This window comes from Equus quagga, chromosome 11, assembly GCF_021613505.1.
Source record: "Equus quagga isolate Etosha38 chromosome 11, UCLA_HA_Equagga_1.0, whole genome shotgun sequence".
Taxonomy (NCBI): domain Eukaryota; kingdom Metazoa; phylum Chordata; class Mammalia; order Perissodactyla; family Equidae; genus Equus; species Equus quagga.
The window spans coordinates 95410328-95422833 of NC_060277.1; the positions used below are offsets into that span (position 1 = coordinate 95410328).

The window sequence follows — 12506 nt, forward strand, 5'->3', positions numbered from 1 at the left end:
CAGTGACACCAAGTGGAGCAGAGGTGAGCTGTCTCCACCGAGCCCCCAAATCAAGGTTGTTATAAGCCTCTCAGCTTTGAGGAGGTTTCAAATGCAGCTGTAGTATCTGGAACACAGGCTGAGGGGCTGTCTGTCCCCAGTCCTAGCCCGGAGAAGGAATTTTGTCTAAGGCCCAATCTAATCCTTGGAGAACATTATTGGCTGCTGTCTTGTGGAATGTTCCTTCCTCTGCCTTGGAGCACTTTATTTGTGCCAGTATTTTTCACCATCTGTGAAGTCTTTCAAAGCAAAAACCACATCAGTTTTGTCTTGTTTCCCTCTGTAGCTGACACATGACCTGCTAAGAGACTATGCCAGACTGTTTGCAAAAACTGGCCTCGATTATCATCCTCCCTATATTCACATGCTTGCCAAGTGACTTGGCAGCTCCTCCATCAAGAGAAGGATCTATTCCCCCTGCTCTTGAATCTGGCCAGGGCTGTGGCTTGCTTTGGCCAATATGTTGCAGCCAAAGTGACTGCTCTGAGCCTAAACCTCATGAGGCCTTGCACGCTCGTGCCCATTGTCTTGGAACACTTGCTTGAACCAGCTAGCTGGAGGATGACAGTCATGTGGCCCCTTCACCCCCAGCCAGCACGCAGCCAAACCCCAGAGGCAGAGCCACCTAGCTGATGTGAGCTGACCACAGGGCCACAAAGGAACTGCCCAGTCTAAACTGCCAACTGCAGAATCTGAGCTAAAGAAATGGTTGTTATTTTAAGCCACTAAATTAAGGGTTGTTTTATTACACACAAAAGTTAACTGATAGAAAAGCTAACCCACACTTTTAGAGTGGATTCAATTGATTCTCCCTTCACCTCCTTTCTGTCCCTTCTTAATCCCAAAGAACAAATAAGTCAAAGTCCAATTTGGATTTGCAGTAGGAAGGCTTTATTAGGAAGTCGAGATAAGGCAGGGAGTGGGGTCACCCCCAGACCAGACAGAGGAAGAGAGGTCTCCCCAATCCTGCCTGAGGAGGGAGCCAATGGGCACCCAGAGGCACACCCCCCATCAGCCCAGTCCCAACTGGACCCTGGGGCTTGTGGCCAGCTATTCCTGATGTCAGAATGCAACGAGCAGGCTTCATCCAGGGTCTGCCCATCTCGGGGATGCTTAGCTGGGGTGGGGCCAGGATAGTTGACAGGGGCTCTGGTATCACATCTGGTAGTCTGTGGAAAGATGGAAGGGAGGTGAGAGTGAGAAGAGAGGATTCAGAGCAGGAGACCAAGAGACTGGGACTTGGAGAAAGATGGGCAAACTGGGAGCAGGAAGACTGGAGTTCAAAGAGCTGGAGAATCCTGAGATGGAAGGACCCTGGGGTCTTAGTGGCCCCCATCCAATCCTGAAGCTCACCTGCAGCAGCCCTGGCCGATATGCTCCCATTTCTGAGGGAAATGGGGGCTCATGAAGCTGCACCCCTCTTCCATTCATCAGCTTTATTAGTAAATTCTTCAGATACTGAGGCAAAGATGGCCCCAGCCTCTCCCCCTAGATGCACATCCATGGCCCTGCACTGCTGCTTGACACAGTAAACAACACCAGATGCCCCGGAGGAGGACAGCTCCCAGGCCCCTCAAGGCTTCTCTGAGCTGAACATTCCCAGTCACATCACCCAGCCTTTGACCACAAGTTCATATTGAATTTTTGCTTCATAAAATTCAACCCGCACAAGGGGAAACTTCCTCTGACCTAGAGACGACTTCACCTGTGTGACTCTTTCTCTTACTTATCTTCTCTGAACCTCATTTTCCTTACCTCTAAAATGGGGATATAACAATACCCACCTCATAGGGTAAGGGGGGAAATATGTAAGATGATGCACAATTTCTGACCCATCTCCTATGCTATTGAGACTCAGGCCGTGTGTAGATTTGGTCCTAGCTTCACCCAAGGCTCTGTCAAAAACAACAACCAATCCAGAAACAAGGGCCATCCTATGGCACCTTGCTAGAGGCCTCCCTAAAATCCAGTTCTGTTCAGAGAGGCTCAAAAATGCTTTAAAAGGGGTGGTGCCTTGACAAGTAACACCTGTGCCTCCCCTACCCCACAGCCTCAAGTTGTCCCTTACCGTGTGTGTCACCGCAGGCACCAGAGTTTGAGGAAGAGGACTGGGACTGGAATGACCTTCCACTTCCTCCTCCGTAGCTGCCTCCACTTCGCCCTCCACATCCTCTTCCTCCTCCGTAGCCGCTTCCACCTCCTCCTCCAGAACTGCTTCCTCCACCACAGCGCCCTCCACCTCCTCCCCTATAGCTGCCTCCACTCCCTCCCCCGGACCCACTTCCTCCACCACAGCCCCCTCCACCTCCTCCTTCATAGCTGCCTCCACTCCCTCCCCTGGATCCACTTCCTCCACCACAGCGCCCTCCACCTCCTCCCCCACAGCTGCCTCCACTCCCTCCCCTGGACCCACTTCCTCCACCGCAGCCCCCTCCACCTCCTCCCCCACAGCTGCCTCCACTCCCTCCCCTGGATCCACTTCCTCCACCACAGCCCCCTCCACTTCCTCCCCCATAGCTGCCTCCACTTCCTTCTCCAGAACCACTTCCTCCGCCACAGCTGCCTCCACTTCCTCTTCCGTGGCTACCCCCACTTCCTCCCCTGGATCCTCTTCCATGACTGCCTCCACTTCCACCTTGAGATCCACTTCCTGTGCCACCTCCAAAGCCAATCTGTCCAGCTCCACAAGATTCACTGAGAAGGGAAGAAAACACAGAGATAAAATGAGTGACTCCTTGTACATACACAAGGATGAATCTGGACAGAGTCAAGACCCAAATGTGATTCTCCCCAAGTTTTCCTTCCTGAAGAGCAGAGGACATAGACTGGGCTGGCGCCACAGCTGGGAGGGGAGAGCCTTCCTCTCCCTGGAGCAAGGAGCAGTCGCTTCTCTCATTATTACCGTCCTCCCTTCCCAAAGCCCAAACCTCCTGAGATTCCCCACAGGATGAACAAGTCCTCAACCCATCAGACCCTTGGGTTCAGGAACTTTCCCAGCTGCCTCTCTCCGGAGGGACAGAAGTAGTGTCAGGGGCTTAGGAATTCCTAGGGACTACACAGAGTCCCGGGGCACCTGCAAGTCTTCCCGGCCTCCTTCAAGGAGGCTGCAGTAGGTCTCAATTTCCTGCTCCAGCTGTGTCTTGATGCCGAGCAGAAGGCTGTATTCCTGATTCTGGCACTCAGTCTCTGCCCAGGTCTCAGTGAGCTCGGCCTCCAGAGTACTGATCTGCTCCTGGACCTCCTTCAGCTGGCCGTAGTAGCGGTTCTTGGTGTCTTCCAAGGACTTCTCCAGGCCTGATTTCTATGGGCCGGGAGGAGGCTCTGAGAGGGACGCCACATCTTGGTTCCTCCCCTTCCCTCCCCTGGGGATCATGGTCAGCCTCCTGTGCCCCACCCTGGCAGAGTCTAGAGCAGGACTACCAACCGTGCTGAGCTGAGACTGCAGCTCCATCTCCAACTCCTGGATGCTGTGCCGGAGCTGGCTCATCTCCTGTTGTTGAGCTCCATTTCTTGGCTTCTATTCGTCACCTCCTGCTCGATCTGGCTCATCTACAAACCCAAAAGCTCAGTGAGGACCAGGCTTGGCCAGAGGCTGCAAAGGGCAAGGTTCTGCCCCACTCACCAGGACCTTCCCCTCCAGGGCCAAGACTGACCCAAAGACAAGTTGTTCTGACTTCTGGGTCCCTCCAGCCAGGCTGGGCTGTTCAGTTCTCTCAGCTTAATATTCCTTCTCAGCAGGGCTTCAGGACTCTTCACACTTTGTCCCTAAACCACCTTTCTCATCCTTTTTTGAACTGACCCCCAAAACACACACACACACACACACTCACACACAGTACAGACCATGCCCTCACATGCCAGGCTCTACGCTAGGTGCTGGAGCCCCAGGGAGGAAGGGAGTCATCAAGGAGTTCAGTGTAGTGTGAGAAGCACACTGTTTCTCTACTAGAATCTGATAGCACATCACCTTGTGTAAGCTGTTCGTGCTCTGCCTTTGTTAACACTTGTGATAAACTGTGAGCTTCTCAAGGGCAGCAATCTTATTTGACTCATCTCTGAGACGTCAAGATTTCACCTAAAACCTGGCATTGAGAAGTTACTTAAGACTTACGTTTGTGGGCAATGAATGAATTGGAAGATGGATGACTGACAGCCGGCCTGAGAGATGGAGTGGTAAGAGAATAGAGAGGTGGGGTGGAGGAATGGAGGGACACATGGACAGAGGGAAAGAAGGTTGAATGGGCAGCCCACCCTGCTCACCTGACTCTCATATTGCAGCTCGATGTCCTCATGGCTCTTAGCACTGAGCTGCTCGTACTCCTGGCGCATGTCATTGAGGATCTTAGTTAGATCTTTGCCAGGAGCAGCGTTCATCTCCACACTGACATCCCCAGTGCTCTGACCAGTCTGCTGGCTCATCTCCTGCCAGGGAAGAAGGGGATATGTGGTCAGAGGAGTGGGATCCTCTCCACAACCTTTCAGCCCTCTCCCTCTGCTCCCCCCGGGGTACAAAAAAGGGACACAGTTATAGAGCCAAAGCCCAACCACCACCATAGGCCATGCTAAGGAGGTGCTGGGAGTGTCCTCAAGAGTAAAGGAGAGCATGCCTCCCAGACAATGCTCCATAGCCCCCCCATCCCCTGCTGTCTCTGCACTCCTGTTCCTCCCTCTCCCAAACAAGCCGTAAGTAGCCGGAACCCTACATCTTCATGATTCTTCTTGAGGGTTACCAGATCCTCCTGCAGAGACTCATACTGCATCTCCAGGTCAGACTTTTGCATGGTCAGGTCATCCAGCACACCACGCAAGCCATTGATGTCAGCATCCACGGCTTGTCGCAGGCTCTGCTCCATCTCAAACCTGCAGACCAGCCATGGGTAGGGAATGAGAAAGAGAGAACCAGTCCCTCGAGGGACCTCAAGAGCACTGGGGCATGGAGGAAGGATTGATGACAGGATAGGGAGAGAGAGCAAGACTCACTTCATCCTGAAGTCATCCAGTGTCATGCAAGTGTTGTCAACGTCCATGAGAGTTTTGCTGTTGCCCACTGTTGCGTCCATAACCTAAAAAAGAGGAAAGAGCATGGAATCTATGCTCCCCTGCTATGACCCACTGATGGAGGGCAAGGGGCCAAGCAAAGCCACAGGAAGTGAGGACTCAATCCAGGAAGATGCTCAAGAGGTAGGAAGAGCTTCCAACAACTGGTACATGATACAGACCCCTCACAGCCTTCAGCAAGGATTTTCAGTATGGCCTCCATGTTTGAAGATCCACTACACAGGACACTGTGGAGTTTAAAGGTCAATAAGGCACCGCTCCTCAAGGAGCCCACAGTTGACTACAACATCCAAAGCATACTAGACAAGTTCAAGGAAAGGAAAGATGATTTATGGCTATGGGAGTTCAAGAAAGACTTAAGGGAGCAGGTGGCAATTGAATTGGTTCCTGAAGGATGGCTAAGATTGCACTTGAATAAATAGATGAAAGAGGTTTTTGGTAGAAGAAACAGGATGTCCAAAGTCAGTTCACCAGAATGTGTGAAGGTAAGGAGAACAGGTGGGAACACTGAATTAGCTAGACTGTGAGCTCCTCAAGAGCAGAGACCAAGTCTGATATATCACTGTGTCTGCTCAGAGCAACACTGAGGGTAGTCACTCATTAAACTCAGTGGATGAATAAATGGAAAGATGGAAACGTAGATGGATGGATGGATGGGTGGATGAGTGAATGGGTGGATGGGTGGGTGGGTGGATGGATGGATGGAGGGATGGAGGGAGGGGTGGGTGAATGGGAGGATTGGTAGGTGGATAGATCAGTGGATAGATGACTTCCATCCCCAGAATTCTAGATCCTCCCTATCATTTGAACAACTAGCATGTGTATCTGGGTCCAACAAAACTGAAAAGATCAAGATAGACCCCTATAGGAGCCCAGGAGAAGCAGAAAGGGAGAGATAGCATTTCTGGTTTTCTAAACTAGAAAACTCTGAAGTCCTAGTGGGTGAGAGGAGAGACAGGCATAGATGCTTTCCTCACCTGAGCCATATGATCCATCTGGTTTTGGCCCACCACACTCTCATCTGGTTTTGTTTTGGTTTTTTTTAATAAAATCACAGAAGTTTTAAACCAACAGTGACCTGAGAGCTAGTCTCCCTGTCCTCTGCATTAAATGGTTAGGAGAACAGGTCCAGAGAGGGCATCAGGTTTCCCAAGGTCACACAGTGAATTGGTGGCAGACCCGGGACCAGAATCCTGGCTCCCAAGAGAGCAATCCCCTCACTATGCTCCCTCCACACTGCCTCTGCATTCCTAACCTGAGGCCAGGCCAAGAGGAGGCTCCCACACCCAGTGCCAGGCCTGCCCATGTTAAGCCAGGCCTCTTCCCTGTTCTGCCTAGACTCTGAAAGTTGGGGATGTGGAAATGAAAGCCCAGAGCACAGGCCAAAGTCCCAGCGCTTGGACCATGAGGAGCCAAACATAAGTTTGTTTCTGATGGAAGTTTAAGGATTCTAAAAGATGGGTTCCCTGGCTATTGTCTAAGCCTGGAATCTAGCATCCTACCTTTTTATTAGATAAGGCAAGTGAGTGCGTGTGTATGTGAGAGAGACAGAGACAGAGACCAAGATGGCAGTGCCCTCACCTACCCGGTTCTGGAGATCCTTGATAGTGTCGTAATAACAAGAGTAATCCTTGCGGAGGGTCCTGGGCCCCTGCCTGTCCTGCCACTCCCAGATCTTATCCTCCAGGGCCTTCACCTTATCCAAGAAGGACGCCAGATGGGTGTTGAGGTCCTGCATGGTGGTCTTCTCATCAGCAGGCAGAATGCCACCATCCCCACCTCCAGCACCACCCCCGAAGCCCCCAGACCCACCAAAGCCTCCTCCGGCACCACCGCTGAAGCCCCCGGAAGCACCACCGAAGCTCCCGCCGAAACTACCAGCACTGAAACCACCCGCAGACCCTCTGCCGTAGCTGGAGCCAAAATTACTGCCGCCTCCCCACCCTCAGGCCCCAGAGCTCCCCTCACCATAGCTACCAGAAGAGCCGAATCGGTCCCCTCCTCCGGCAGCCTGTGAGGAGCTGAAGCGGCTGAAGGACGACCCCATGCTGTCCCCACTGCCCCCACCCGCCCCGCAGCTGCTGCGGTGCTGGTAGGACGCCGAAAACTGTCTGCAACTCACGGCGCTGCCCGCAGCTCGTCGGATGGGAAGCAATTGTAGGAGTGCTGCTGGCTCTGGAGTGCAGGATACAGAGCCATCCCCAGGGCTGCCTACTTATACCCCTACCTGCAGGTGGCACGCCTGGGTGTGCCCTCTATCTGTGCAGCCTCCCCCACAGACTCAAAGGAGGTCTGGGACACAGGAGGCGGCAGAGCCGCCCCAGGCTCAGAGTCCTTTGGTGACTGCCTGGAGACAGCCCGGCCTCTCCCCATTGTATGGAGTAATGTGATGATATCAGGCTGTCAGGGGCACCATAAATCAGCTCTGCTGCCAAGGGGGTGAACTAGATCCTGGGGTTTGGTCTCCTGCTGGCCCGACAGCAGGTCTGAGACTTAGCCATTCTGGGCTAGAAACTCCCAGGAGCAGTCACTCTCCCATTGATGATTATTACTGTCCACAACCCTCCCTGCTCCCGCCTCGTGCCCACTGTGGGCTGAGCTGGGACCAGGGTACCGAGGAGTTACTATAGACGATGAGGGATGCACAAGCCCTGCCCACAGGGAGCTGCCAATGCGGGTGGGAAACCCAGCCGCTGCCCTCGTGGAGCCGCACTCTGATGGGGAGCCTTGTCCTTGCTCTCAGATGCTCCAGTCTGATGGAGATGAGTGACATGGCAGAAAGACTGAGATGGTTACAAAGCAACGTGCCCACCAGCACACAGAAACAGCAAGCAGAGTCCACACGAAGAACTCAGGGAGAAAGTGGACTGAATAAATAAAGTGGCGCTAATACTGGCTGACCTTAGAGCAGGAACACAAGCAACTCGGCTGTCCTGGTCCTTCAGCAGCGCCCGGTGGTGGGTATGGAATTGACCTTGGTCAATTGCCTAGCCCGTCCGGACCCTGGGAGGGATACAGGGATGTGTGGTTTATCCTGCCCTCCTGGAAGTTAGAAGCCCCTTGCTCTTGGCAGAAACTCGGAACACATTCTAGTGAGCAAGGCCAGAAGAAAGTGGTAAAGAAGGCAGTGGGCTCTGGTGCCAGACTACCTGAGCTCCATCCCAGCTCCACACTCACTAGCTATGTGACTTTGGTAAGTTACTTAACTACTCTGTCCCTCTGTTCCCTCCTCTGTAAAAATGACGATATTAATAGTTTTGCCCATCTCCTATTAAGAGATGAGTGAGAAGCACTGGAGAAATGTTAGACCACCTCTGATCATGCAACCCCCTGAGGCCCCTCTTGACTCTGCCCTCATCTGGACCACCAGCTCCTTGCTCTTCTCCCTGCCTCTCTCGGTCTTTCTCCACGCGAGAGGCGGAGTGGTCTTTCCAATCCATCTGACCATCACTCCACTGACTTCTTTTCACCCCCAAGTTAAGGTTACATTCCTGGCATTCAAGGCCCATCCCAGTCATTCCATCCCGGCCCCATCTCCCACCATTCCCCAGGCACCCTAACCCAATCATACAACGCTCCAGAACACCCTTCACACCTTGGAGAAGGCTCAGCGCTTGCAGTTCTCTCCACCTGAAAGGCCCCTGTTCATCTTTTCTTCCCAGAAAACCCCTGCTCATCTTGGCTGACCCCTCCATGCGCCCCCTCCTCCGTGAAGCCTTTCTGGGTTCTCTCCCTCTGAGTTTACACTTTGCTCCATTACAGTTTCTCAGATCATATCTCCACCCCCGCCCCCAACTCCATGTCCACACTGGGAGCCCCTCTGCCCCTGCGCCTGCTCATCTTGTACTCGCCTCAGTGCCCAACACCATGTCTGGTCCCAACACAGGGAGGATCCCGCCACAAATGGGATGAAGGAGAGAGAGCCAGCCATTCCAGTAGGAGATGCTAAGAGCCAAAAAAGAGCTACAGGTAAGAAGAGAGAGGCCAGAGTGGTCAACAACGACCGCTGGAAGGGGCAATGACCTCTGGGCTGAAGCTAAAGGATGTTTGGGCTTCATAAAGGACCAGTGTTTCCTCAGCTGCTTTTAGATGGTGCAAAGACTGTGTTAAATAATATTGAGTCACTTGGTGAGAAAAATATTTCCTTTCTCTGTTTTTCAATCTTCTGATCAGTCAAGGAGAAAATCTCAGTCAGACTCTAGAGCCTCTCCAGCGCCCCCCACACTGCCGATCACCCCACTTAACAAAACAGGAGCCCGTCTCGGGTTCAGAACTTTCAGGAAGCAACAGAATCTAGTTAGAAGTTAAGTATTTATTTATATCATTTCCCTCTATTTCTGGAAAATGGTTCTGATTTTCCTTTTTTGTTAGAAATAGTGTAATATGGGATTTCCTTCATAAATATATCTTTGTTGAAATGAAAGGTACACCAAAACGTGCTAAATAAATATTTAAACAGGTAGTACAACGTTTATGTTAAGTAAAAAATTAAACAGGTAATATGAAAAATACTGAAAGCATTTTGGGAATGCCTAACCCACGGAAAACTCTTGGACCAAGGTTGGCGGCAAGTATATTCGTTGTAAACCCTTCCCCAGGCTCCTGCTAGGCTAGGCGGGTGAGCCCAAAATCTGCCTGCGTGCAATTTGAGACCAGGGAAGCGTCAATCCTTCTCCTTCCCTGGCCCCCCAGTGCTGACGCTGCCACTCTGGGAGGTAAATCCGGGCCCTGGGTGTGTGTGCTGGATGGAGAAGAAGTTGGCAGAGCTGCGGTAAGCCTGCAAGGGGGCAGCTGGCAGAGCAGCGTCTCTGGGGCCCCTCACGCGCCTTCTCTGCAAATGCATTCACGTGGGGGACCCTGAGGACCCGGGCCTGACTGCCTCAGGGCAGCTGAGACCTGCCTGCCTGACCAGAGCTCCCAGCTCGGGCATCCCTGCACCGCTGGCTGTCTGAGAGACGGCTCATTTCCAGCCCTGGTCCCAAGCCCTCCAACCCTGCCCTCAGCCACCTCCTCAACTTGCCCCCTCCGGGGCCTGCCCTGACTCTCGCTTAGCTCCCAGCAGCAGGCTGCAGGCCTCAGAACTGCAGCTGCCCGGGATGGCTGAGGTGCCGACAGGGCCCACTGCACGGCCGGCCCTCTCCCCAAACCTGCCTCCCGGGGGCCAGCGAGGTGAGAACTTGACAGTCCATGTGCTCCAGGTTGGTTGTCAAATCTGGCTCTCCCCTGAATTTTGGACTTGTCTGGCCCATTCTCCCCCTGGGTTGAGGGAACCCTGATCGCTGCCAGCTCCCCTCCCTTCTCTGAGTGATGAGAAGGCACAGGCTTTTCTCCCCATATCTGCACATCTGCACATCTGCTCCAAAGCCTCATGGGGTCAGGGGCGCAGTGGAGTGGAGAGAGAAGGGCTGCCTCCCAGCGCCCCCTCCCTGCCCCGGGGCCTCGATCTCAGTTTCCTCTTGAGAAGCCCCTTTGTGTGGAGCTGTCAGGGGCCATAAAGATAGCGTGTGAGGTCTTGTCTGGAGCGGTCTCTGGATGGATGCCCCAGGCTCCCATGTGCGGCCGTGCTCCCCACATCTGCCAGTCCTCTCCACTCTGGCCCTGCTTCCAGTACGAAGAAAAGCTTGCAGTGTCGGACGACTCCCACAGCCAGGTCTTACTCCAGTCGCACCTGGGTGCCATCCTTTCCCTTCCTCCAAGTTCTCTGTAGCACAGGGAAGACTGGGCAAGATGGGTTCAGAGATGAGAGGTCAATTTCTTCCAGGCCATGTGACACGGCTCCGTCTTCTGCCCTCTCAGGGCTCGTGGGCCTCCCTCTGAGCTGCGCCTCCAACACCTCCTGGGGGACCCCTGCAAAGCGTGAGTGAGGAACAGAGCGCTCTCTCCTGAGTGCGGAGAGCCAGCGCTGCCTCTCCGAGACCCACAGTGCCAGCATCCACCATGCAGGCCCTGCCCGTGCAGGAGGGAGAAGTGGGAGAGAAGGTACCATGAGGACTCGGGCAGACAGAGGAACACAGAGACATCTGAGATTCCACCCACGAGGTGTCCCCAAAGGGCAAGGGCACAGGGACGTGGGGGGTTAAGGACAGCCTTCCTCTGACCATGGAGTCCTGTTGCTTGCCTATAACCAGCTGCTCATCGCCCACCGCCCCGCACACCCCACCCCCTCGTGCTGTCCGTCATTGAGCCCCAGGTGGGGCCCTGGGAGGGTCCTGAGTCTTCATGTGACTGGCTGCTGGGGAAGGGAAGGCAGGTGTGGCGCGGGACCCACCCCTCCGTTAGCGATCTAGACAGATCTAGACAGTGCTGCCCACTGACTCAGGGCCGAGACGCCTGCCTCGTCTGTCGACACTGGTTCTTTCCTCACAGGATAGGCGCCTGCCACCACCCTACTGAGGCAGAGCCCACCAGACCAAGTGGCATGGGTGAGGGTGGGGGCTGAGGTGGGCCCTCAGGAGGCTCCTCCATGAGTCTGGACACCCCAGCCTTGTGTCTGCAAGGACACACCCAGCAGAGAGGTTCAGGGCACCTGCTTGGGAGCTAGACCCGTGTGAAACAAAAGCCAGGTTCTTCCATTTATTTGGGGAAGTTGCTTCCCCTCTCTGAACCTCAATTTCCTCACTTAAGTTTGGCTTCATCCTTTATTGAGCCCTACTATATGCCAGGCATGTACTGAGTGCTGGGGATAAAGTGACAAGCAAGCCAGACACAGCCCCTACCTTCCTGGACAGTTACGGGATAAAACAGACCCTCAAAAATAAATGTATAATTCAAAACCGGGGGTGAGCACTGTTGGTGGGAAAATGGGGGAGCATATAATGAAATTGTAGCCCAGTCTGGGAGATAAGGGAGGATCTCCCTGAGCAAGAGACACTGGAGTGAAAAGGGAGTAGGAGTGAGCCAGGAGAAGAGCATCTTGGGAGAGGAACAGCCAGCATGTGCAAATGTCCTGAGGTGGGAAGGAGCACGTGACTGCAAGGGCAGAAGGCCAGTGTGGCTAAAGGGCAGTCGGATGGGTGAAGCAAAGGATTTTAGTGGCAAAAAGTAGTTCTGACCTCACACGGTTGCTGTGAGGCTTGAAAGAGCTAATGTTGTAAAGTTGCTGGTGTGGGTCCAGCACACAGTGGGATGTTTTCCCAACTGTCCATGGCGTTGTGCCTGCCCCTGACTTCCTCTTGGACTGTGTGGACAACCTGGGTTCTCAGCCCTGTCACCTATGGTCAATCCACCCCTCGAGTCTGATGAGCCCCCATTAAGGTCGGGGACCGGTGCTCAATGGAGCTGGGGCGGAGGGCACAGAAAGGTGTGAGGACTATGGTTTCTTCCATCAAGGACCCTCCAGGGCTCCAGGTAAGACCCCCATTGCTTTGCCTGCTCTGTCGTATTTAGTCATCACAGTCATTTTATGAGGT

At 53.7% G+C, this 12506-nt stretch overlaps 1 protein-coding gene across 1 annotated transcript; it reads right to left on the reverse strand.

The window, feature by feature from the left end:
* Positions 1-907: 907 nt before the first annotated feature.
* Positions 908-8966, reverse strand: KRT9 (keratin 9). The gene is given in 10 exon segments (XM_046676315.1): positions 908-1208; positions 2108-2733; positions 3117-3340; positions 3464-3534; positions 3537-3588; positions 4300-4461; positions 4743-4899; positions 5020-5102; positions 6683-7272; positions 8945-8966. Coding segments are annotated over 10 exon segments (2001 nt in total). The 3' UTR covers positions 908-1194.
* Between the last annotated feature and the right edge of the window lie 3540 nt (positions 8967-12506).